This window comes from Stegostoma tigrinum, chromosome 20 (genome assembly GCF_030684315.1).
Source record: "Stegostoma tigrinum isolate sSteTig4 chromosome 20, sSteTig4.hap1, whole genome shotgun sequence".
Taxonomy (NCBI): Eukaryota; Metazoa; Chordata; class Chondrichthyes; order Orectolobiformes; family Stegostomatidae; genus Stegostoma; species Stegostoma tigrinum.
Window position 1 is genome coordinate 28,383,387 of NC_081373.1, and position 27,149 is coordinate 28,410,535.

General features: G+C 40.7%; 1 protein-coding gene across 1 annotated transcript; it reads right to left on the reverse strand.

Moving 5' to 3' along the window:
* Window positions 1–2,731: 2,731 nt before the first annotated feature.
* Window positions 2,732–10,028, reverse strand: c20h10orf88 (chromosome 20 C10orf88 homolog). The gene is made up of 6 exons (XM_048551458.1): window positions 9,896–10,028; window positions 7,651–7,851; window positions 6,225–6,297; window positions 5,935–6,141; window positions 4,492–5,000; window positions 2,732–3,825 (listed from the first exon to the last, which is right to left on the reverse strand). Exons 1-6 carry the CDS (start codon window positions 9,994–9,996, stop codon window positions 3,597–3,599), a joined length of 1,320 nt encoding a protein of 439 aa, XP_048407415.1. The 5' UTR covers window positions 9,997–10,028; the 3' UTR covers window positions 2,732–3,596.
* Window positions 10,029–27,149: the final 17,121 nt, after the last annotated feature.

A 27,149-nucleotide genomic window follows, 5' to 3' on the forward strand; every position in this document is an offset into this window, starting at 1 on the left:
TGCAGGTCTGTGAAGGAATCAACATTCATATCTTATAATATTTGTTGGAATTTGTGCATGCTTTTCATTCAATTTTCCTGCATTGTAGATTTATGGTCTGTAGGGCTAGTGATGATTTCCCTCGAGTGTTTCTGGAATTTGATTTCCTATAAGACAGATCAAAATCCACCAGAGGAAGAAGTGATATTGTGATTGGACGTACTCAGCTCTGAACAGTACTCTGTAGGTACAATTAACAGCTAGTTTTGCATTATCTGTACACATTCGTCAAAAATTGTGCAACATCGTGACTTAAAAAGGTTTTTAAAATTACATATCAAATTTTTCACTTTTATTACACATTTTTTATTAAGTAGTGGGTCAAGCATATTCTGTACCCACATTTCAAATAATGAACAAAATTAATTTGAAAACAAACTAACAGAGCCTAGCAAAAATACAAAGCACAGCATGGAAAATAAATTAGAACAATGAACGTGATGGAACTATTTAACAAATGGAGTAGGCTCCAATTTTTCAGGAGTCTGATAGAAGGAAAACCTAGTATTAACCTTCCTGCAAATGAGGCCACCTCCATAGTACACCATTGGCAGATGCGGCTTCTACATCCCTGATACTGAGAAAATGTGTGTTCCATCTGGTCCATTAATGCCAGTCAGGTTTTCATGCTCCACCTTCCTCTTTCACTAAGTGTACACACGTTTGTTGGCTCTCATGTATTTTATTTCTTTCTTAAAACCTCCCTTTGTCTTACAGTGTCATATCAGTTAATTAAGTGGATCCTATTCTCCAAGTGATCCCTTTACAGATCATTTTTGTTTTCCTTTGCAATTTGCCATTCCTTCAATCTACTCTTCAGGTTATATAGCTGTATATATTTTATTTCTGATGAATTGCTATTCCTGGAATGATTAACTTAACACTTCGCTCCAAAGTTGCAATGCCTGACTTAAACAGTTTCTGTCACAAGCAGAATATCTAGTAGCTCACCCCTGTTTTAGCTGATGCAATATTTACTTTGATGGTAAAATGCTCCTCTCCTCTTAAATGCCACTTACCATAGCAAAGCTAAAAAAAAAAAACAGATTTTGCATAAAAAGGTTAGACTTATTGGCTTTAAAGAGACAGATTATATTAAACTTTGTTGCAACTACACAGAAGGTTAATATTTTCTATAATAAAGTGTGATGTTCTGCCATATCAATGTCTATTGGCAAACTTACTATGAATGTCACAAATTATTACAGTACATTTATAAGGAACACCCGACTGAATGTTTTAAGGACTGAATTTTAGCAGTGTTTTATGTAATTAACTGTAAATTCAAAATCCCATATTCAAGCAAAAACCCTATGGTAATCAAAATCAGTTATCAATCACAACCATTGAATGCTGGAAAAAATCTGCAAGTCAAGCAACAATCGTGGAGCGAGAAACAAAGTTAACATTGTGCTTAGTACAACTCCTCTTCAGAAATGAATAACTAGACTCAAAACAAAAAAAACACAAAAAAAATCGCTGGAAAAGCTCAGCGGATCCAGCAGCATCTGTGAGGGAGCAAACAGAGTTAACATTTCGGGTCTGGTAACTGTTCCTCAGAGCTAATGTTAAAACCCTGCTTTGCCATCATATATTTAAGTTTAATGAGTATTTCTGTCACAAGAACAATCAAACTTATAACTGATTCTTCAGAATTCTGTATTCATATGACTAAGTTCACACTTAAAACAGAAATAATCTAATGAGGTACTTGTTCATTTGTGCTAATTCTAGCATTCAAGCAGTCAGAATAAACCAGAAATTACTCATTAGTTTGTCTGAACACTGCAAAAATTTAAATTCCACAAAAAAAAAACTTAATTACATACTTTGAAATTCAGATAGAACCCTGCATAAATATATCATGGGTTTTAAGACTTTAAAATGTCCGCAGTGTCTGCAACAAATGTCTTTTACAAAAACTATTTCAAATACAGTTCACCACAAAAACGTTTACAAGAAATGTATTTCATCTAGAATTGGACAGTCAATATATTAAACAAACTTTGGAAAACCTTATAATAAATTACAAATATGTACCTCCCCCCTTTTCAGTTGCTCACTTTACATTTTATCTGGATAAATTCCCATTGAATTGTATCTGCTCAGCTGATAGCATAATTCAAACATTACTTGCTATGTATCCATTATAATTTCTCATTCCTGCACTCAATCACTTCAACTCCTTAAATGGCAAGCCAGCCAGACAAGAAAATTAAAGCTATTGGGAAAAGGGTTGAAGGCAGTTTTTCTGTTTGAAGCAGCATATTCAAAAGAAACCCACGTACCTTTCCTGCTTCTAATATATTGCAGCTCCACCTTGAGGCAGCTTTTGTTTTAAGCAGCATATTCAAAAGAAACCCACATACCTTTCTTGCTTCTAATACATTGCAGCTCCACCTTGAGGCAAGTCCACTGAGAAGTTAACACCATCAACTTACAGTGCAACTGTAATTTTACACTGCTACTACCTTGGTATGAATGCCAACAGGATACAAATTGTTCTCCTTAAGTTCAATATGTATTTAATCACACTAATTACCCTCTGGGGAATTAGGGCTAGCGAATAAACGTTAGCCTAGCCTACAACACCTACGGCCAGTCAATGAATAAATAAAAAAAATTAGAATGGTGATTAATGGCAGTGATTTACAAATCTTTCTAACACGTTGAAATGAATGTTTGAGAGTAGTGAGACAGCAAATAACGTTTAATGATTTATCATTTCAAGTAGTTACGCTAAAGTATACTTGTCCTGGAGTTTTAAGTTTCTCCTGCAAATGTCCAAACAGGTCAAGGTAAGCATGTCAAAAAAAAAATCAAATTTCAGGACTCTTTATATTCTTAATATTAACCATTCCAGGGACTAGTAACAACAACTGATAGGATATCAAAAATATTTAACACCAGTAACACATTCTCTCAAAATCACAATACAATTGCTAGACAACTTTGAATTTTAGTAATTTTGTATTTGCTGCAAATAATTTTGTTTTTTTAAACAGAGAACACATTAAATCCAAAAATGTCACAAATTGAAAACATTACAGGAGGGAAACAAATTATATGTTCTAGTTTTCATTTCAATTTTCTGGTGATGTGTTCATTAGATTGGGCAAGTCCAAGCTTTTCTGTGGACCATTCAAGTGCATTCCCCAGACATTCATGAGCCACGTATATAGTTTCCTGTTCCCAATAACTTGCCACTAAAATTTTTGACACATTCCAGCATCACAGTTTATCACTCATCCATTAGTGTGACAATAAAATGAGAAGTGACCATCCCAAAACTTACTGGCCCATAAAACTCAAAGATAAAATGTCACAACAAACAAATGCAGCAGAGTTGCCTGGGTTACTTGCCATGCATACTGGCTGTATATAGGAGTGTGTTATTCTGTGAATCATATCTGCAGCAAATTTAATGGGCTCAAAGTTTCAATCTATATGGCCAGAGTCATAGTTTGGACACCCTTGCACTAAATATAACATTCAGGGCATCTTGAAACTAAACCAGTTTCACAGTAATCTTTCAAAGGATGAGAAGAAAAAAAAAATCAAAGCTCCCCATTTGTTAAAAGTGTGTCATGCTCGTAGTTTTTAGTTACAGTTCTGTTCAAGACAATAGTTTCAAGCAGTTTGGTGAGTGAAATAAACTTTTCATCAAGATCAGCTTGTAGCATGTTTATTCGACAATCAATGTAATCCTTCAGTCTCCTTTCTATGGACTCCATGTGTTCAGCAATGTGCTTTTCTAATTTTGAACATAAAGCCTCTTGGTAATGCCTGTGAAGAAACAGAACAACATGAAAACAAGCAGTATGTTTTCAAAACGTACCTTTAAAACAGACTGTACCTACAAGGTTTCCTTCCAGAACATCCACAGTTCATAAAAAAGATCAAACTGTTCACATTTCTACCAAGGTTTCTTTCAAGGAATATTTTCTAAATTTCTCATGAATGGTCTGGTTCTTTTGTTAAGGCTTTGATAACAGGCCATGAATTGAAATGTTACTCCCTCTGTAGATACTGCCAGAGTTGCTCAGTATTTCACGCATTTCCTGATTACAGACGGCAACCTCAGGACCTCTGCATTTAACTGTACATGTGCTGGCACCAGAAAACAAATAATGACAATGTCTTCATTACCACCATACAATTCGGGACATAATAAATCGATATCACACTGTCATTTTATTCCATTTAACAAGTGAATAGCATTAATTTCATTATCACAATCTGCAAGGGTTGAATCAAAAGCCACCATGAATCATCACATTCCACATGTTATACAGTGATCGTGCAAAGCTAGGTCAAGACTGCTATATATTTCTTAGTTTCTAACAATGGGTAAGAGAATTAAGAGCTAAACTGAACTCAATTTTCAAGTTTTTTTTTATGAAACAAAATACACAAAAGAACAGCTGTGCAATGAGCTGCACAAAGTCATACCCGTCATTGGTTCTGTCCTCAGTGGCTGTGCTATTTTCAGTAACTTTAACCTTTTCTTCCAAACGAAGTTCATTCACCTGACCACAAAGGTCCCGAAGGAAAGGAAGCATTTCAGAACGAAAGACATTTGGTTCTCCATTACTTTGCTTGCACAGAAATGTTGATACAAGCTCTTTCAAATCTCCTCTCTCAAATTTTTGTTGATCTACATCTTTTGTGCTGTCTTCAGAATCAGAAGTTCTCTTTTTATTGTTTGCTCCAATGGGCAAGACTGAGCCATCTATTGTTTGTGTAGATTCAGCATTAAATATGGTTACTCCTTCAAGATCCTTTGTTTCTTCCAGTTTTGAGCTAGGCAATGGGTCAGTGTTGCTGAATACATGAGAAGAGATCACACCACCCTCAGATTGTGTGGTGAACATCTGCGGTGAATTCACAATTTTTCCAACTTCTGTTACATCTTTTCTTCCAAGTAGACCTTGAAATAGTCCACCTATTGCTGCTTGATTCTACATGGAAAAACATCAATAATATAAAACAATTACTATTATTGTTACAGCTAACTAGCAAAATCCATCATAAGCAGAGCTGTTGATTTAACTGGTGCAGATGCACCAAGGCCAATTGTAATCACCAAAGTCGAGATCAGATATCTCTGTATTGACCAGAAATCACACGAAGAGCCTTAAGGCTGTAGGCATCAGTTAGATATAGCATTTTCCAATTGAGCTATCAAAGGTCAAGGACTCTCACATCCCTCTAACATAATCCATCATATTCAAGATACTGTCTTTATTAGCATACAGCCATAGGTAACACACAGTACCATTCATATTATTGATCTGTAAACACTGAATTAGTCTTATATAAAAATACAAACTACCAAGCTTGCAACGCAGCTGTTTGACAGACAGTTTATGTCGTGAAGAATAGAATGCAAATCTCATGGGGAATCATTCACCAAGCTAAAATTCAACAGACTCATTATATTTCTTAATCGTATCTTGGTATTTAATTATTGTGTGTTCAGGCATGTCGTAGTCTTTATTGGATGTTTACAAAATCACAGTGTCTGTAAAATAATAAAATGTTTTGAAGTGTTTCACAGTAGGTTTATAAAACAAAAGTAAATCTTGAACCAAATAAAGCAATATTAGTGCAAATGGCCTAAAGATTTATAGAATATCTCAAAGGACATGGAGTCAAAAATGTCCAGTGATGAAAGTCCAGAGCCGGTATTTATAATTCTGAAACAGGAAACTGCTGTAAGTAAGGCTATGGGCCAAGTGCTGAAAATGGAATTAGAATAGATGGATGTTCACCGACTGACATGGACATAATGAGTCAGAAGGCCTCTTCTGCATGTTATAAAAACTTGAACTCTATTTTACTGCAGTCAGCATGTCTTTTTCAAGTCTTTATGCTGACCAATGCATTACTCACCTTCTGTTGAAATTGGACCATGCTAAAGAGTTGCTGAGCTCCAGGTGACAGCTTTGCTCCCATTGAATCCATCATCGTTTGTACTCGTTCCATGTCGATGCTTTTTCCTAATGGAGAAAAGCCTCTCGAGATCCCAACTGAAGCATTTTTTATTCCCAGCAATATTTTACCAATTCGTACTTTCTCCTTTCCACCTAAAGACAGCAGCTAAAAATAGGATATTAGTCAGAAGATTCACAAGAGTAAAACACAATGAGTGCAAAGAAAACAAAAATAACTCAACAAATTACCTTTAGTTCACAGGATGAACTAGGAATATCCAACTTAAAATACTTCTTAAATAAGCAGATTTGTTCATGGTCACTGAAAGGCAATTTAAACACAGATGCATTCTTAGTGACAAAAGATATATACAAAATATAAAATAAATATATTCAAAATGTCAATAGTTCCAGGACAGCAATTGCAACCATAGTGATCCCTGTTTCTCTGAAGTGAACTGTCATCCTTCTTTGCAAATCCTGCTGAGGTCTTACCCCTCGCTAGCTCCATATTCTCAGAACAGTACCAAAATGCTTTGAATACTTCCATTTCTATAATTTTGGCCTCTTGAGAGCCTTAAGCTTAATTGTGTCACAATGGTGGCTGTACCTTCAGCCACTCCAGACCTAAATTCTGGAATTTCCTCCTTAATCCTCTCTTTACTCCTTTAAGACATCCCTTCAAATCCAAGCATTATACCAAACTGTTAGTCTTTTGCCTAACATGTGATAATGTTCCCATAAGTTAGTGTTGGTTCTCCTACCTGGAGACAGAATTCTATCACAGTAGCTGCTGTTGGAATCTAAATCAGTAATTGCAGGAAAAGAACTCTATGCAAGATCTGTCAATATTGGAAACGAAGAGTCATGGTTCTTTGACTAAGTTTTGAAATGTCTCTCCCTTGACTATTTTTTTAAACCTGTACTGACATAGATGCAAAATTGGTTGTTAAAGCCAGCAAAGGAATTTGGACTGTGTATATAGGGCACTAGTATTATTAAATAGGCCTAAATTTGGAAGTGTTGTGATCACCTTTTTGGAGGCACAGCAAAACTATCCAGCATTAGTCTCGATCTTTAAACACAATCACATAGCATCACCCCTTAAACCAAACCATTGTCTAACAGTAACAAATATGTCATTAAATGTAAACAATCTGTTAATGGAACTGTACACTGAAAAACAGCTTCCTATAAACCACTGTATCCTCCTACACATAGCTGCAAGTGGACCTATTTTACTGTGTGTGTTTTTGGCAACACTGATAAGGTCAGCATTTCTTGCTCAGCCCTAATTGTCCTCAAGAAGGTTGTGAGAATTTGTCTGGAACTGAGTGGTCTGCTAGCCATTTCAGACAGCATAAAAAAATCAAGTATATTGCAATGGATTTGGAATCACACAAGCCAGACTGTTAAAGATGACAGATTTTTTTCCCCCAAAAGCAGCACTAGTAGGTCAGATGGTCTTTTTTTAAATGACATTCTGGTTGTTTCATAGGCAGTGTACTAGAGAATTTAAAAGGCAGTGAATTGGACCTTTGAGAAATATCAGAAGAATCTAACTAATGGCAAAATTTATAATAATCATTTAGAGTGCTCAGCTGATATTTTACAAACTCTATTAGTCTGCTGACTGCCGATTCGAGGTTAATACTGCGAGCTAAAACAACGTTACCCATTTAAATGTAGGTTGTCTAGTCTTAGGCCACGGCTTGTTCCGCAGTACTCTCCTGTGTAAACCTCCATCATTCTTGCTTCGCTCCATACCTCTACAAAGACTATGTCAGCAGGTTGTTGAGGAGAGAACCGTAGATAGAGTATACATGGAGTTTCCACAGTATTGGTTTGAGGCCGTTCCAAAGTAACAAGTTCTGCACTGAATCATAACAAAGGGAACAATGTCACCTTTAACTTAAAGTAAAACATTTTATTTCAAAGTTATAGCCTATTGTAATTTTCTTTTCGTCTTTCCATCTCAAATAGTGTTATATTTCTGGTATACCACAACATTTTCAATGAAGTGAAAATTGAATACTGATTAAATCAAATACTTCACAATTACGACATGCCGTTTGCAATTCAATAAAATTGTACTCCCGGAGTTTAGAGACTCAGAGGAAACCTAAATTGAGGTATATATTGAAGTGGACTGACAAAGTGGACATAAACAGGATGTTTCCTTAAATGGGGCAATCTAGAACATGAGGTCATAGTTTTAGGCTAAGGGGTAGAAGATTTAAAACTGAGATGGGAGAAATTACTTCTCTCAAAGGGTCATGAATCTGTGGAACTCACAACCCTAGACAAGAGGGAATGCTGGGACGTCAAGCAAATTTAAGGAGATAGATGGATTTTTAGTTAGCATAGGGTTGAAGAGTTTTAGAGAACAGTCAGGAAAGGACAGTTGAAGCTGAGATGAGATCAACCATGGTTGTGTTAAATGGTGGAACAGGCTCAAGGAGTTGAATTTCCTATTCCTCCTCCTAGTTCTTTTGAGAATAAGTTACTATGGTGGAATGGGAAAATATATGAAAATATTTAAGGTAAGCAAGTAATAGCTAATATTTAAATAAATATTACATGTTTACCATAAATATACCTTCCCCTAAGACATCAAAACCAACAAAAAGGGTGAGTCAAACATGGCTAACAAAAGTTAAAGTCTGCATTAGGTCAATGGAGGCGATTTAAAAGATTGCTAGAGAAAGCATTAAAGTTACTCTTATCCAGCCTGCCCCAGGGATTTATCTGAAACGAGCAAGGGTAATTGTCAGTGGGAAGCCTCCCTTGGCCAGTGAATCTAGAACCCAGAGACAGTTTCATTATAAGGGGTGGACCATTTATGATAGGGATGAGAGAGAATATCTGCACTCAGAGGGTGATGAATCTTCAGAATTCTGTATTCCAGAGGGCTGTGGAAGGTCAATTATTGAATACATTCAACACAGAAAGTAATGGCTGTTTTGATATTTAAAACATAATGTAATATGGGAATAGCTTAGCAAAGTGGCATTGAGGCAGCAGATCAGCAATAATTTAACTGAATGGCAGACAAGGCTTGAGAGTAGCAAAAGTAGACTACATTTAACATCACTTTATATCACAAAGAACTGACCAATCATCAAAATCACATTGCTTATTATGTTACCAAAAAGACAAAACATTAAAGTGTATTTGTTACCACCAATGAATGGAGATAAAGATAATAAACCCCAGGATTTATGTCTATTATCCAATTTTATTGTGTGCTAGTAATCTGGAAAGTTGTTTAACAACATCTGGATTTTCAATCAGTCATGTGTGACAAGCAGCCAAAGTACTCAGCAGCACCACCACAGGCAGTAAGATGGGTCAGCCATCAGGAGCTGGGAGTTAGGCTATGAATTTAATCGTCACAACGTTGCCCAAGTAAGTTTTACTTAATTTCACCAGAACCGTCTGCGGTCTGCCACTTAAGCAGGGCGAGTGGAAAATTCAGCTTCCCCAGGCAATGCCTACAGAATCTGCTGTGGTGGGTATTCCATGGGTAAGTCCCACCTACATTCAGATTAACGATTAAATAGCCAATGGTTCTAAGGGATACCATAGGCATTTTGACGGTATTTGTGGCATCAGCGGCGGCGAAATAAACTCACAATAGCAAGACTCTGTTTAAAAAAATCAAATCCACAATGAGAAGAAACAGCGGATCAGTCTTTTTAAAAAGATTTGTATTAGTGTCTACGTTTTGTCTATAGTCCAGTGGCTCGCGATAGAAGGAGGCAGTGAGGGGCTGGATGCACTACACTAACGCCGGGCCTGCACACACCCCTCTTCCCCGGAGTGGGAGTAGGGCTCCGGCCCAGTCTCCCCACCGAGCGGGGCCCTGATCCGGCGGGTCCCCGCAGAGACCACGAACCGATCCCTGATCTCCCCCTTACCAGGCAGCGACCTCTCCATCATCCGAATCGCACTCAGTGACCGAGACCCGCAACCGGCCCAGGCCGCACGGCCAAGCGGCTCGGACCGAGACCCGCTCCATCCCCGGCCGGAAACTGACAGCGCGCAGCCGCACTCCCTGGCCAGCGAGCTCAGCTCAGGGAGCACGGTTAACAAGCACTAACTAGCGCCGGCACAGCTCAGGGAGCACGGTTAAACAGCACTAACTAGCGTCGGCACAGCTCAGGGAGCACGGTTAAACAGCACTAACTAGCGCCGGCACAGCTCAGGGAGCATGGTTAACAAGCACTAACTAGCGCCGGCACAGCTCAGGGAGCATGGTTAACAAGCACTAACTAGCGCCGGCACAGCTCAGGGAGCACGGTTAAACAGCACTAACTAGCGCCGGCACACAGCTCAGGGAGCATGGTTAACAAGCACTAACTAGCGCCGGCACAGCTCAGGGAGCATGGTTAAACAGCGCTAACTAGCGCCGGCACAGCTCAGGGAGCATGGTTCACAAGCACTAACTAGCGCCGGCACAGCTCAGGGAGCACGGTTAAACAGCGCTAACTAGCGCCGGCACAGCTCAGGGAGCACGGTTAACAAGCACTAACTAGCGCTGGCACAGCTCAGGGAGCACGGTTAAACAGCACTAACTAGCGCCGGCACAGCTCAGGGAGCATGGTTAACAAGCACTAACTAGCGCTGGCACAGCTCAGGGAGCACGGTTCACAAGCACTAACTAGCGCTGGCACAGCTCAGGGAGCACGGTTAAACAGCACTAACTAGCGCCGGCACAGCTCAGGGAGCACGGTTAACAAGCACTAACTAGCGCCGGCACAGCTCAGGGAGCACGGTTAAACAGCACTAACTCGCGCCGGCACAGTTCAGGGAGCACGGTTAAACAGCACTAACTAGTGCCGGCACAGCTCAGGGAGCACGGTTAACAAGCATCAACACAGCTCAGGGAGCACGGTTAAACAGCACTAACTAGTGCCGGCACAGCTCAGGGAGCATGGTTAACAAGCACTAACTAGCGCCGGCACAGATCAGGGAGCATGGTTAAACAGCACTAACTAGCGCTGGCACAGCTCAGGGAGCACGGTTAACAAGCATCAACACAGCTCAGGGAGCACGGTTAAACAGCACTAACTAGTGCCGGCACAGCTCAGGGAACATGGTTAACAAGCACTAACTAGAGCTGGCACAGCTCAGGGAGCACGGTTAAACAGCGCTAACTAGCGCCGGCACAGCTCAGGGAGCATGGTTAACAAGCATCAACACAGCTCAGGGAGCACGGTTAAACAGCACTAACTAGTGCCAGCACAGTTCAGGGAGCATGGTTAACGAGCACAGTTAACCAGCACTAACTAACACTGGCACAGCTCAGGCAGTATGGTTAACCAACACTAACTAGCAATGGTACAGTGTGGAGAGCACAGTTAACCAGCACTGGCACACTTCAGGGAGCACAGTTAACCAGCATTAACAAGCATTAACCAGTACCAGCACAGCTCAGGGAGCACAGTTAACCAGCACTAACTAGCATTAACACTGTGTGGGGAGCAGGATTAACAGGCATTAACCAGCACCAACACAGCTCAGGGAACAGGGTTAACCAACTCCGACACAGCTGAAAGAGCAGGGTTAACTAGCAGCGACACAGCTCAGGGAGCACGGTTAAGCAGTACTAACCTGCACGGACACAGCTCAGGGAGCAGGGTTAACTAGCGTGAACCAGCACCAACACCTCTCAGTGACCAGTAATAATTAGCATTAACCAGCACCAACATAGCTCAGTGAGCAGCGTAAACCAGCTCCAACACAGCTCAGTGAGCAATGTTAACCAGGATTACCTACTGTAATACCAGCACCAACACATCTCAGGGAGCAGTGTTAACCAGGATTACATGATGAAATACCAGTAATAACATAATTCAGTGGGCAGCTTTCCCTGGTGTAATACCAGCACCATCAAGGCTCAGTGAGCAGCATTATCTGACATAATAAGACATAAGATATAGGAGCAGAATGAGGCCATTCAGCCCATCAAATCAGTTCCTCAATTTGATCACGGCTGATACATTTTTCCTGCCTTCTCCCCATAACCCTTGATCTCTTTGCTAAGCAAGGGCCTACTTATTTCTGTCTTAAATGCACTCAATAATTTGGCCTCCACAGCCCTCTGGAGTAATGAGTTCCACAGAGTCACCACCCTTTGGTTGAAGAAATTCTTCCTCATCTTAGTTCTAAGGGGTCTTCCCTTCATCCAGAGGCTGTGCCTTCAGGTTTTAGTCTGTCCGATCAATGGAAATATCTTCTCCATGGCCATTCTATTCAGGCCTCTCAGTACCCTTTAAGTTTCAATCAGATCCCTCCCATCCTTCTAAATTTCATTGAGTACAGACCCAGAGTCCTCAACCAGTCCTCATATGACAAGCCCTTCATCCCTGGGATCATTCTTGTCAACCTCCTCTCGACCAACTTCAAAACCAGCACATCCTTCTTTAGATTTAGGTCCAAAACCACTCATAAAATTCCATATGTGGCCTGACCACAGCCTTATGCAGCCTCAGCAGGACATCTCTGCTCTTATATTTTTGCCCTCTTGTAATCAATGCCAACATTGTGTTTGCCTTCCTAATCGTCATCCGAACCTACATGTTAACTTTAAGAGAATCCTGAACTAAGACTCCAAAGTATCTTTGCACTCCCGATTTCCAAAACTTCTCCCAAATAGAAAATAGTCTATGGCTCTTTTATTCCTACCAAAATAAATAACCTCACACTTTGCCACGTTGTGTTCTATCTGCCATGTCTTTGCTGTCTTGCCTACATGTCTGACTCATTCTTCAGTCTCCCCACCTCCTTAACACTACCTGTCCCTCCACCTACTTTTGTGTCATCTGCAAGCTTAGCAACAAAATCTTCAGTTCCTTTGACTCGATGGTTAATGTGTAACGTGAATATCTGTAGTCCCAACACTGACCCCTGTGGAACTCCAATAGTCACTGGCTGCCATACTGAAAAATACTCCTTTATCCCCACTCTCTGTTTTTTGCCATTTAGCCAATCCTCTGTCCATGCCAGCACTTTACCCCAACACTATGGGGTGTTATCATATTCAGCAGCCTCCTATGCAGCTCCTTTGTCAGAGGCATTCTGATCGTAACAGCTCAGTGAATTGCATTAACCAGCATTACCTGCTGTAATACCAACACCAACACAACTCAGTGAGCAGCTTTGCCTGGTACAATATCAACATTAACTCAACTCAGTTACCAGTCACCACCTGGTGTATTAACATAATTAATTCAACACAGTGACCAATCTCTGCCTGGTGTAATAACAGCACTAATGCATCTTCATGTCCAGTCACTGCTGGGGTAATATTAGCATTAGCTCAACACAGTGAGCAGTCACTGTCTCGTATGATATTCGTATTTAAATAACTCAATGACCAGTTATTACCTGATGTAATATCCATATTAAAAAAAACTTGAAAACCAATCATTTCTTGGTGTAATATCAGCAATTCCAAAGCTCAGAAACTTGTCATTGCCTGGTGTAATACCAGCATTAACACCACTCTGTAACCAGGTCTCGCCTTGCTGTTGTATGATATATACTCCGACATTCATATTTTCTATGTGTGTGGGTTCTTTGGGGTGACACCATTTAGTGAATGTGACAATAGACACTTCCAGTCTTATAAGAAGCATTGTGTACATTAAACAATACATAGTTCATTACATCTCTGCAACTATCTACACGTAATAATAAACACTACATTATTACACTAACTTTTAGGATGATCAGTTAAACATCTGTTTTGCACAAAATCCTACTTTACTTCCAACCAAATCCCCACAACAACATCACAGTGAGTGGTGCAAGTAGGTCTTAACCTTTTCAGATCCAACAACAACAATGTCAGATCAGCTTAAACCCAATTTGGAAACTATCATTGATAACAAGGTGAAGAGGTGGATGAACACAGCAGGCCAAGCAGCATCTCCAACATCTGCATTTCCTACTATCTCTAAAACAATTTTAACCCCACTGTGAAGCTTTTTCTAAGGATGCTTCTCCAGCATCTGCAGTTTCTACTATCTTAGAATCTGTCATTACCTGTTGTAAAATCAATACCCAAGAATTCTGGCATCTTTCTACCCAGTGGATCAGATTTTTTTTGTTTTGGGCTTGCATAATGTCATTACGTCTCGAACTTTTCAGTTCTGACAGGAAGCCACAAACATGACAATTTGATAAACGAGCAAACTCCATAAAAAAAGAAATGTGACATTAAAATAAACCACATAAATGACTTTTAATCTCGCCATTAAACAACTACCAACCTTGGTGACTGCAGGTTTTCTGGTGCTCTTCCGCCATTCTCAATAATTCTTAGTGCGCTTCATTCCAAGGACACACCGCCATCCCTGTTTGTGCCATGTGCATGGCAACCAGGCAGTGCTCCTGTTCCCTAGCTACACCAGGCTTCTATGTGACAACCATTTGTCTACTGTTCAGTTAATTTGCAGACCTCTATAAGACCCCAGTTGTCTGTGGAACCCAGTTTGATAGACATTGATGTAAAGCACTGTTCAACTCTCTCCTTGAGGAAATACTCTCACTACTCTAAGATTATCATGGGCTGTAACCCAAACTCTTCATATTAATACAGCCTCCATTCCCCCCACCCAGGATGTTTGAAGGCACAGTAAATTGTGTAGATGATAAGTTAGGAATAGAGATCATCTAGATGAATTGGGCAAAACTACGGTAGATGCAAAGATATTTGATCATCCGCTTTGAATCTAAGAAATAAGAATGTGAATATTTTTTCATGTTGACAGACTAAAAGCTGAATTGGAACAATGGGATTTTCTATTCTCATCATAAATATCGAATACAAATGTGCACAAATACAAAAAGAAACCAACAAGGATATTGGTCTGTTAACCTATATTTGAAGAGGTTTAGGAATTCAAAAGTACGCAACTATATTTCGGTTGCACAGAGCTACAGACAGATCTGATCTGGTGATCTGTGTTCAATTTTGAGAATTAAATCTCCAGAATCATGTTTCCCATAAAGTTGTGGTCAGTTTAAAAGTACAAGCCTGGTATTGAGTCATTAGGTAAGGGTATCTGCAATAATAAAAACAACTTGCTCCTATGTAGCATTTTTAACTTAGAAAAATGTTCCAAGGCACTTTACAACAATATACCAAACAAATTTTGATACTGAGCCACCTTGGAAGATATTAAGACTGATGATTAAAAAAAAGGTTAGCCAAAGAGATAGGTTTATGAGCATCTGAAATAAGAAGTGAAAGATGCAGGAATGGAGAGGTTTAGAGAGGGAATTGCAGACTTAGATCCCAAGCAACTTAAGACATAGACACCAATAGTGAAGCAAAGGAAATCAGAAGTGCACTAGAGGATAAAATTAGAGGAATACAGAGTACTTTAAATTTTACAGTTGGACAAAATGACAGTGATAGGGAACGGTGGTAAGGAACAAAACAGATGGTAAACACACTGACCTTACCGATGAATCATGATCTAGTTGATTGGTAGAACACGCTTGAGCGGTGGATAGCATTGTCCTATTTCTATGTTTCTGCCCTCTTCATCTTCAACATTAATGATGAGGACTTTGAGGATTTTTGTACCTCCGTGACCAGCTGCCTCAATTACCTGCTGCCCACTTCAAACTCTATCCAACCATTATATCGTTGCCTTAGAGCCAAATCACAGTGCAGCTTCCCTGCATTTTTTCCTCAAATATTCACCGAACCTAGCTCCATCATGGTACCTACCTTCAACTCTTTCAAATAAGTTGTTAGTGCACAGGCCATCTGTTGCACACCCAATATTAAGGTTAGTTGATATTTGAAGATGTTCTCATTTCTGAGCATTTTTCTTAATCTCTACCTAATTTATTTGCATCAAATTCAATGCTTAGTTGCTCCAAGAAGAGCACTGCCTCTCTGCTATAACAAGGTGTACAGGTGGATGAACACAGCAGGCCGAGCAGCATCAGAAGAGCAGGAAAGCTAACGTTTCAGGTTTGGACCCTTATTCATCTGGGAACATAGTAGGTCAGGCAGCATCAGAAACATCAGCTTTCCTGCTCCTCTGATGCTGCCTGACCCACTGTGTTCCTCTATCTCCACACTGTGTTATCTCTGACACCAGCATCGGCAGTTCTTACTATCTCTGCGTGATATTACACCTGGTACTGGGTTGTCTGGAAAGCAAAGTGTTGCAGCTGAATTACAAGGCCTACAGATGGCACTGTTAAGCTTAAGCAGTTCTGAATGAAAACAGAGCAATGGATTCTTATTGTGTTGCAGAGGAAAAACAAATATGCATGAAGATATTATGAACAAGTAATGGAACAATACTTTGCAAATACAGCAATGACCTAGTTGCTTATTGCTAGACTATTAATCCAGAGACCCTGGTAATGACCTGGGGACCTGGGTACAAATCCCACCATGGCAGACAGTGAAACTTGGATAAGTATCTGGAATTAAAGAGTCTATTGCTGACTGTGAAACCAATGTCGATTGTCAGGAAAAATCCATCTGGTTCATTAATATCCTTCAGGGAAGGAAATCTGTTATCCTCACCTGGTCTGGCCTGCATGTGACTCCAGACCCACAGCAATGTGGGTGTCTCTTAACTGCCCTCTGAGAATTAGGGATGGGCAACAAATGCTGGCCTAGCCAGTGACACCCACATTCTTTCATTGAATGAAACCAAAGTTATTTGCCAACCATACTTCAGATGTATTAATAACAACTGAAGAATGTTAGAGTTTTTGGATTGTGCCTCTCCACCTTCCACAGTTTGAATTTGGTGACAAAACTAACCTTTGCTTAGGAAAATGTCTGCTTTGGTGCATTCTTTCTCACTCCATATCCCTTTCATACTTTCATATGGGAATATGCAAATACTCCAACACATCAATGTTGTATTTCCCTATTAACGATGGATAGTTACTCAAGTCGCTATGTGTAATTATATTCCCAATCATAAAAATGATAAGATGAAAGGAAGTACGTATTGAGTCTCAGTGTACCCCAAAATACTTCTTATTACTTGGACAACAGTAACAGGCAAGATGAAACCCAGTAAAATCTCACAGAAGGCAAATGAAAGAATAATATACAAGTATAAAGATAACAGGTAATGAAAGAGCAGGTAATGAAAGAGCAGCAGATCCAAAAAGCTTACCCCACAATTATAATGCTTGCAGCTTGTAGCGTCATGCCTGAACTCTTTGCATTCCTTACAGCACGTAATCACTTTGAAGAAGTGAAAAGATTGAAGAAAAGAAACAATAAAAGATCATCTGAAAATTTCCTTGCTGACACTACTCTGATAATTGAAACCAGTCTAAAAAGTTGTACTTGACCATGCATATATTAGCTGTTTAACAATAAAGTACTTTGGGACAATTTGATACATTGAAAACATTATAAGCATGTAAGTTGCTTTTGTTCCATGATACAATATCTGCAACAGGCAGGAGCCAGTCTGGCTCTGTCTTGGAAGGTACAAAGAGTCAGCACAAACTGCATTAGCTACAATTTATACCAGAGGGTCACAGTTTTCTGGGAAAAGAAGAATTGCATAAAATCTAGCAATTCATATTTGGGCCAGGAAAATGTCTTCGTCAGTAAAAATTCCACTGATGCCCACACCTCAAAATGGATGATCATGAGCCCAAAGATCGTACTCCGGGAAATCTTACCCTGGACTTCAATTACCTTGAGTAAGCAACTATAAATCAGTTTGAAGACATTTTAATGAGCATGAACAATGTTTTAAAAGAACCTAAAGTTTCAATACAATTTTGGAAGTATATTAAGGCCTGAGAAGAATCCAGCAAAAAACTGTGTGCAATTCTCAAGAAGGCTTTCTCTGCCTTTGGTACCATAATTGAATGTGTTCAAGTGGAATCACAAATCAGATCATTAAGAAAACTTGTGGTCACGTGAAGCATCAGTTAAAAATATTTGTGGCACGATACATTAACTTTCATTGTACAAATCTTGACAAATGGAGAGGATTTTTTTTCACAGGATGTGGGGCATTGACGATGTTATGTCATTTAATCGTCATTAACACAGGGTACCTGACTGGGCCGGATTTCCCAAAATAGTCTCTTTTTTGATGACAGTATCCAGGATTGCCTCATACTGGGATGCTGTTTACTTTTTGTTTTATGTTAATATTACGTTTCAGTGCATTTGCACTCTTCCTAAGGCCCCGCCGTGACAACTGCCCAAAATCCACCAACCTGACCCTTAACTATGACTACTCCAGGAGCTTCCTCACCTGTCCAGCTGTTGCTTGTCAAAGTAGTTCTTTAATTTATTATGCAACGATAGGTCATCCTATGTAAACATTCCAATCATACATGAAGGATTTGTCAGACAATAACGCTCCCAATTGCACTTTTGCTCTTAGGACTGGTAAACAATGTAGATTTATTCAATTGAAAATCTAAGATAGAATTGCCTACCTGACAGAAAAATTACAGAAACATGGTGCTCGTAGTTATAGAGAAACATGACTATCACTTCCTCATATTAGCAACCTGCAACCTGGACTGCTCATGGCTTCTCAAAATGTAATTACCCTGTTCCCTGGCTTATTTGCATATTCAACCCTTAAAGAAGTATGACTGAAGTAACTCCACAAAGGCCAGTGTCCCATCACTAAGTCATCATTTCAGTGATCACAGAATGGGCCTTTAACAAAATTCACTCCGGATCCAAACCTTTAGTTTGTCGAAGACTTCAGCTAGACTGAGAACTTCGACAGGGGAACCTTTATAGATTAAGCGTACAACTTTAGATCTGGTATCATCTGAGAAGCAGGTGGCTCAGTTATCACTGATTGTATAAAAGGTTCAGGCCCAAGCTTGATCAGGTGAAATTGGATGAGAAAGATTCACCTTGATTGGCTCAACATTTTTTGACTGGAAAATGGCTGACTGAGTGAAGTCTAGTTAAATATCTGTAAGATTTTCAGGGAGGTCTAGGGAATATGAAAGGAGCCAAGGCCACCCTGCATGTTGACCAGGAAACAATTCCATGATTTTGCAAGGCCCATCCAGTGCCATTTGCCTTACAAGCAAAAGTAGAGGCTGAAATCAGGAGGCTGGAAAGCAAAGGAATCATTGAGCCAGTCCAGTTTGTGGAATGGGCAGCATTGATCATACTGATGGTGAAGCGCAACGGGTAGATTTGCCTTTGTGGGGATTTAAAACAAAGGGTAAGTTGTTTTTCACACCTTGGTAGATATCCAATCCTTCACATAGAGGACTTGTACGCAAAACTGGCAGGGAACTGCCCTTCATGAAGCTGGACATGAGACATATGTACCTGCGATTGCAGTTTGATAAAGATCCCCAGAAATATGCTATAATTAATACCCATAAAAGTTGTCCCAGTATTTGAGACTGCCATTGGGCTATCATCAGCCTGTGCAATTTTTAAGCAGATGATAGAGAACATCTTACAAGGTCTACCTCAGGTTGCCATTTATTGAAATAACATGATGGTAACAGAGAATATCAATAAAGAGCACTTAGAGAACTTGGATGTAGTCCTTAGCCATTTTTCCAGGCAGGCGTATGACTTAGAAAGGGAAACAATTGTGTTCCAGGCACCTAATTGTGTTACAGAGTCGTCAAGACCGGGTTTTGCCAGTTGGAAGATAAAGTGAGGGCAGTCAAAGGTGCCCCAGCTCCCATGTCTGTACCGAAGCTTAGGTCTTTCCTTGGGCTGGTGAATTATTATGCAAAGTTCATAGATAACCTAACATTAGTATCAACTCTTAAAAAAGGGTCAGCCATGGAAATGGTCATTTAGCCAAGCCTTAGCTTTCAGGGAAATGAAGAAACAACTATCATCCTCTAAGGTGTTGGCACTCTATGATCCCAAGGGAGATCTGTAATTGACATGCAATGTCACCCCATATGGCATTGGAGTAGTATTAGCTCATGGGTGGCCCAATGGATAGGAATTCCCAATATTGTATGTGTCCAGGACTTCAGCTAATGCAGTGTGTAAATATGCCCAGATAGAGAAGGAAGGTTCAGTAGTCATATTTGGAGTCAAGAAGATCCACCAATCTTCACAGATGTAAATTTCTAATAATCATGACCACGAATCTCTGCTAGGTCTACTTAAGGAGTACAAGGCAATGCCACCCATAGCTTCAGGCCAAATTTGGCAGTGGGCTGTAATACTAAGTGCATATAATTTTTAAGTTGGAACACCATCCCAGCTGACAATATCAGACTTTGGACACTGATGGATCTGGCCCTGGTAAAACTGAAACAGCTGGTGGTGATGGGAGAAACCAAAGGACCATCTCAACCAGAACTGAAACAGGAATTGAGGATGGTGTATAATTGTGGGGAGCAAGAGTGATTGTCCCAAGCAAAGGTCACCACCAGATATTGGTGAACTCCATCAGGGTCATGCAGAGGTTTCCAAAATGAAGACATTGGTAAGAAGTTATGTTTGGTGGCAAGGATTAGATGTGGCAATGCCCAGAGTGCCAAGGACAGAAATTACCACCAGTAACTGCCCCACATTCATGGGAATGGCCATGTAAACCCTGGACTTAAGACCATAAAACCATAAGACATAGGAGAGGAAGTAAGGCCATTCAGCCCATCGAGTCCACTCCGCCATTTAAATCATGGCTGATGGGCATTTCAACTCCACTTCCCTGCACACTCCCCCTAGCCCTTGATTCCTTGCAAGATCAAGAATTTGTCGATCTCTGCCTTTGAGGCATCTAACGTCCCAGCCTCCACTGTGCTCTGTGGCAATGAATTCTACAAGCCCACTACTCTCTGGCTGAAGAAATGTCTCCTCAGTTCCGTTCTAAATTTACCCCCTCTAATTCTAAGGCTGTGCCCATGGGTCCTAGTCTCTCCGCCTAACGAAAACAACTTCCCAGGGTCCACCCTTTCTAAGCTATACATTATCTTGTAAGTTTCTATTAGATCTCCCCTCAACCTTCTAAATTCTAATGCATACAATCCCAGGATCCTTAGGCGTTCATCATACGTTAAACCTACCATTCCAGGGATCATCCGTGTGAATCTCCGCTGGACACGCTCCAGGGCCAGTATGTCCTTCCTGAGGTGTGGGGCCCAAAATTGGACACAGTATTCTAAATGGGGCCTAACTAGAGCTTTATAAAGTCTCAGAAGCACATCACTGCTTTTATATTCCAACCCTCTTGAGATAAACGACAACATTACATTTGCTTTCTTAATCACGGACTCTACCTGCAAGTTAACATTTAGAGAATCCTGGACCAACACTCCCAGATCCCTTTGTACTTCTGCTTTATGAATTTTCTCACTGTTTAGAAAATAGTCCATGCCTGTATTCTTTTTCCCAAAGTGCAAAACCTCGCATTTGCTCATGTTGAATTTCATCAGCCATTTCCTGGACCACTCTCCTAAACTGTCTAAATCTTTCTGCAGCTTCCCCACCTCCTCAGTACTACCTGCCTGTCCACCTATCTTTGTATCATCGGCAAACTTCGCCAGAATGCTCCCAGTCCCTTTATCCAGATCATTAATATATAAGGTGAACAGCTGCGGCCCCAAAACTGAACCCTGCAGGACACCACTCGTTATCGGTTGCCATTCCGAAAAAGAGCCTTTTATCCCAACTCTCTGCCTTCTGTCAGACAACCAATCCTTCATCCAAGCCAGTAGCTCACCTCGAACACCATGGGCCCTCACCTTGCTCAGCAGCCTCCCATGAGGCACCTTATCAAAGGCCTTTTGGAAGTCTAGTTAGATAACATCTACTGGGTTTCCCTGGTCTAACATACTTGTTACCTCTTCAAAGAATTCTAACAGGTTTGTCAGGCACGACCTCCCCTTACTAAATCCATGCTGACTTGTTCTAATCTGACCCTGCACTTCCAGGAATTTAGAAATCTCAGCCGTAACAATGGATTCTAGAATTTTACCAACTACCGAGGTTAGGCTAATCGGCCTATAATTTTCCAACTTTTGCCTTGATCCTTTCTTAAACAAGGGGGTTACAACAGCACTTTTCCAATCATCTGGGACTTTCCCAGACTTGGTTACATGTCGACTGCAGAGATTATTTAAGGGATTCAATGTTCTTAGTCATTGTTCACACCTACTCAAAGTGGCTGGACACGCATTAAGTTAATTCATCAAACACAGGGATGATGACAGAAAACTGCACACAACTTTTGGAATACATCAACTCCTGAAAGTGTTGGCCACAGATAATGGGCCATCATTTCCCAGCAGGGTATTTGATTATTTCCAAAAGTCAAATGGCATTAGATATAGCCTCATACCATCCACCATCCAATGGTTTGGCAGAAAGAGCAGTCCAAACTTTGCAGGCAGCCTCAACGAAACAGCTTCACTAGATACCAACTGACCCAGTTCCTGTTTGATTACTGGACCAACCCTAGTGCAACTGCAAGGATAGTTCCAGCAGAGTTGCTAATGACGAGAAGACTCCACACTGGATAAAATCTGATCTTCCTGGACCTGGTGGGGAGGGTGAAGCAGTATCAGGAATGCTAATGCCAGATGCCAGACTCCACTAAATGAGAGAGACAGTTTATTTTAGGGGACAAAGTTAGGTGTAGGAACCATGGGACTAGCCATCCAAGGGTAAGAGGCAGGGTTGACACAAGGTCAGATCCAGTTACGTATAAAGTTCGGGTAGGTGCGATGGTCCTGAACAAGCACGTGGACCATATGTAAACTGCACAATCACCAATGGTGTGGGACCAAATGTGCTCAGCTCCTCTTCAGCCTTTTCAATTATTCTGGAACCCATGTGTTCTATCTCTCCGTCAAACATTGGAGACACCTTGGAATTCTGAGATGGACATGGCAGATCTTGCCACTTCAAGGAGAATGAAGTTCTTCTGAGATACTCCAGGTGCAAGAGGTAAGCTACTGTGCACTACAGAGGCAGAGTTAGAAGAAGCTGACCTGGTGCTAAAACAAACCCAAGACAACCTACAAAAAAAATCATCTATGTCTTTGAACACAGGCAGGTAGGATGTAGTGATTGTAATGAGGTCAGCCAGGTGGACCTCTTAGAATTTGAGTTTCTTAATTGGGGCTGTTAAACTGGTCTAATCGGGGAGCCCTGGCTGACAGATAAGAACAGGGATGTCAGACATCCTGACACTCTGAGAGCTGGCTCTAAGAGAACTGGATCAATGACAAGGACTCTCCATGTGTAAAGGGTGATTCGGAGACAGGATACAGGTCTCTGTGGAGTTATTTCAGTGCCGTGTAATATGATTAAATGGCATTGAAGTCTAAGAGATGCACTTGTGAGTGGTTTGTGCCAAAACATTTCCAATGACTTGTGATCAGTTTCACAATGAATTGTTTCCCAAAAAGATGCATACGGAACTTTAATATATTTTAAATCTTTATCAATATGAGGGTTGAGTCTGTGTAAGGGAGTGAATCTGAGTGCATCTAATTGAGAGAGTGACTCTATGTGATGAGTGAGTCTGTGTGAGGGAGTCAGTGTAAGTGTCTGTGTGCAGGAATGAAACTGAGTGAATGAGTAAGTGAGTGATAGCCTGTGAGCAGACAAGCGCCTATGGTAGGGAGTGAAGGTACACCTCTGGATATAGAGTCTTACTGCATGTGACTCCTTCTGTGGCCAAAAGCCTAAGCAGGCGGCACAGTGGCTCAGTGGTTAGCACTGCAGCCTCACAGCACCACGGACCTGGGTTCAATTCCAGCCTCGGGTAACTGTCTGAGCAGAGCTTGCACATTCTCCCCGTGTCTGCGTGGGTTTCCTCCAGGTGCTCTGGTTTCCTCCCACAGTCCAAAGATGTGCAGGCTAGGTGGATCGGCCATGCTAAATTGTCCATAGTGTTCAGGGGTGTGTGCGTTATAGGGGATGGGTCTGGGTGGGATGCTGCAAGGGGCAGTGTGGACTTGTTGGGCTGAAGGGCCTGTTTCCACTCTGTAGGGAAACTAATCTAATCTAATCTAATCAAGAGGCACAAACATAAAATGGGCTGAATAGTTTCTGCAAGCAAGGCCTAATGGAATGCAGGAATATAGTTGTAATTGGGGATAGTATTGTCAGGAGAATTGACACTGAACTTTGTGACAACCAGGATGGAGAATCCCAAAGGCTGTGCCTGATTTCTGGATATCTCATCTGGGCTGCAGAGCGTCTGGGAGTGGAAGGGGAAAGATCCAATTGTTGTGGTCCATGTAGGTACCAAAGATATAAGTAGGAAAATGTAAAAAGATTCTGCTGAGGAAATATGAACAGCTAGGGGCTAAGTTAAAAAGCCGAACCCAAAAAGTAATAATCTCTGGATTTCTATTGGAACCACTAACAAATTAGCACGGTGTCAACAAGATTAAATAGGTAAACACGTGGCCTAAAGATTGGTATGGGCAAAACAGGTTTTAAGTCATGGGTCATTGGCACCAGTGCTGGGGAACAAGGGAGTCTTCCAATAGGACAGGCTCCACCTGAATCCCGGTGGGATCACATTCCTATTGAATCATTCAACTAAAACTATGAATAGGGCCTTAGACTAAATAATGGGAGAGTGGGTTCAGTTGTATGGAAAATTATGGGAAAAAAATCAAAGAAGGTGTGGGCTCAACAAAGGTTATTAAGGTTTCCAGAACAATTAATAGGACAGAGAGAATGGAAAAGATCAGGAATCTACATGCACACCAGATAAGGGGACAACTATGAGAAGCAGGCAGTCAGTGCAGGATTTAGGGTGCTGCACTTAAATGCAATGTTTAACAATGGGAGAATTGTTATAATCCAAAAGCATTAAGAGGTGCTCAGCCAGAACTGTAGGAAGAGACATCATGTTTGCGCATTCCCAAATTTCGACCAGATTTCTTTGCACCATAGAGTATTTAATATCTTGAATAGAGGACGGGCACATCCAGGATAACCTAGCCTAACCTCATTGGGTGCAGTGACCCCTGTCCTGTGACCCCTTTGGCTGAAACCAGAGAACATTCCTGAAGGGATCAGAAATGGGGCACTAGAAGGGACATCTGGCAACCTTTCCCTTAACAAAGAGTCAGCTGGTGAAGACTCCATGTGAGACCTACCTTTGTACCAAGAAGACCCTGAGAGTATCTATCGATGGAGCCCAGTGAATTAGATCCAGCAGCCCAATAAAGTTCACCAGAACGGGTAGTAAATGCGTTTTTCAGGCAGTCAGCCTAGTTTGGGAAAAAGTTAATCTAATTTGTTGTGTAAGAGTTGGTTTTTTAACTTGCAACTGTTTTAATAAAACTAAGTTAGAACCGCAATCCTTTTTGTTTGTCTCATACCGTAAGAGCACTTGGATAAATGTGTTTTATAATAAGTATTTGTATAGAATATTCACAGGCGATAAGTATCTGACGAGTTACAAATGGCACTGAATATTGTGCAAACATCAGTGAAGATCCCTATCTTTGACTTTATGATGGAAGGAAGATTATCAATGATTTAGATGAAGATGATTGGGAGTTCTGAATAAAAGTCATGTTTGACCAGAAATGCTATCTCTGTTTCTCTCTTTGCAGATGTTGCCAGACCAGCTAAATCTTTACAGTAATTTACATAAGAATGTATGAAATAGGAGCCAGAGTCAGCCATCTGGCCCCTTGAGACTGCTCAACCATTCAATAAGATCATAGCTGATCTGATCTTTTCAGGGACTAAGTTTCACTTACCTACTTGCTCACCATAACCCTTAATTCCTTTACCGTTCAAAAATCTATCTTTGCATTAAAGAAATTCAACGTGGTATCCTCAGTTGTTTCACTGAGTAGAGAATTCCATCGATTCACAACACTTTAAGTAAAGAAGTTCGTCACCAACTTAGTCCTAAATCTACTTCTTCTTATTTTGAGGCTATGCCCCCTTGTTCTAATTTTCTGTTGTTATTTCGATTTCCAGCATCTGTAATACTTTGCTTTTATAATAGGGCATTGGACACTACCCTGAGGTTGAGATAATTGTCCTCCAATAAACACGATCATATTCTTTGGGCTTGAAATGACTCCAACCAGTGGAGAGCTTTCCCCCAGATTTCCACTAACTCGAGTTTCACTGGGGCTCCTGATATCACACTCAGTCAAATGTAGCTTTGTCCTCCTCTCTGCAGTTCAGTTTGCTTGCCCATGTTTGAACTAAGGCCGGAAAGGTAAGTTCCTGTTTTTATACAGCAAACGGCAGAGAAGTGCAAAGTCATTCTGTAATCTGTGATGATTCAGAAGTCATGGCTTATTTTCTCTAATAACAACAGCTAATCACCATTTTTCTGCACCAGTTCTTGGCACAGTGTAGATGACAGCGGCTTAGGCCATTTTCTCAAGTTTCAGCAAAAGAATTTCAAGACTTCTGCTGGGAAAGAATGTTCCAGCAAAGGCGAGGCCATATACAGTAAAAGAGAAACAGATTGACTTGAACTGAACCCGCAGTTATCAGTCTCAAAATGCATTCTTTTGGCTCAAAATTGCAACAGATCTATCCATCATATATGACATTGATTTTCTCCTAGTCACTGACTGCGAATCCAAATTTCCAAATTATAAGTCACATCAAACAAAACTGGAGCAGATGCAATGAATGCAATAATCAGTCTGTTTTATACAGCTGACAAGGGATCACAAGTTACAGACCTTTTAGGGACATGGAGTTGCAGAATCGTACAACACAGAAACAGACCCATTGATCCAATTTGCCTGCACCGACCAGACATCCCAATCTGACCTAGTCACATTTGCCAGTGTTTGGTGCACATCCCTCTAAACATTTTTATTCATATATCCATCCAAATGCCTTTTAAATGTTATAATTGTATCCACCTTCACCACTTCTTCTGGTGGCTCATTCCATAGACGCAGCACCGCATGGGTGAAAAAGTTACCCCTCATGTACTTTTTAAATCTTTCCCCACTCACCTTAAACCTATGCGCTCTAATTCTGGACACCCTACCCTAGGAAAAAGACCAGAATTGAATGCAATATTCTAAAAGTGGCCTAACCAAAGTCCCATACAGCTGCTACATGACTTCCCAACGTCTATACTCAATCTTCTGGCCAATGAAGGCAAGTGTGCCAAACACCTTCTTCACAACCCTGTCCACCCGTGATTCCACTTTCATGAAACTATGAACCTGTACCCCTAGGTT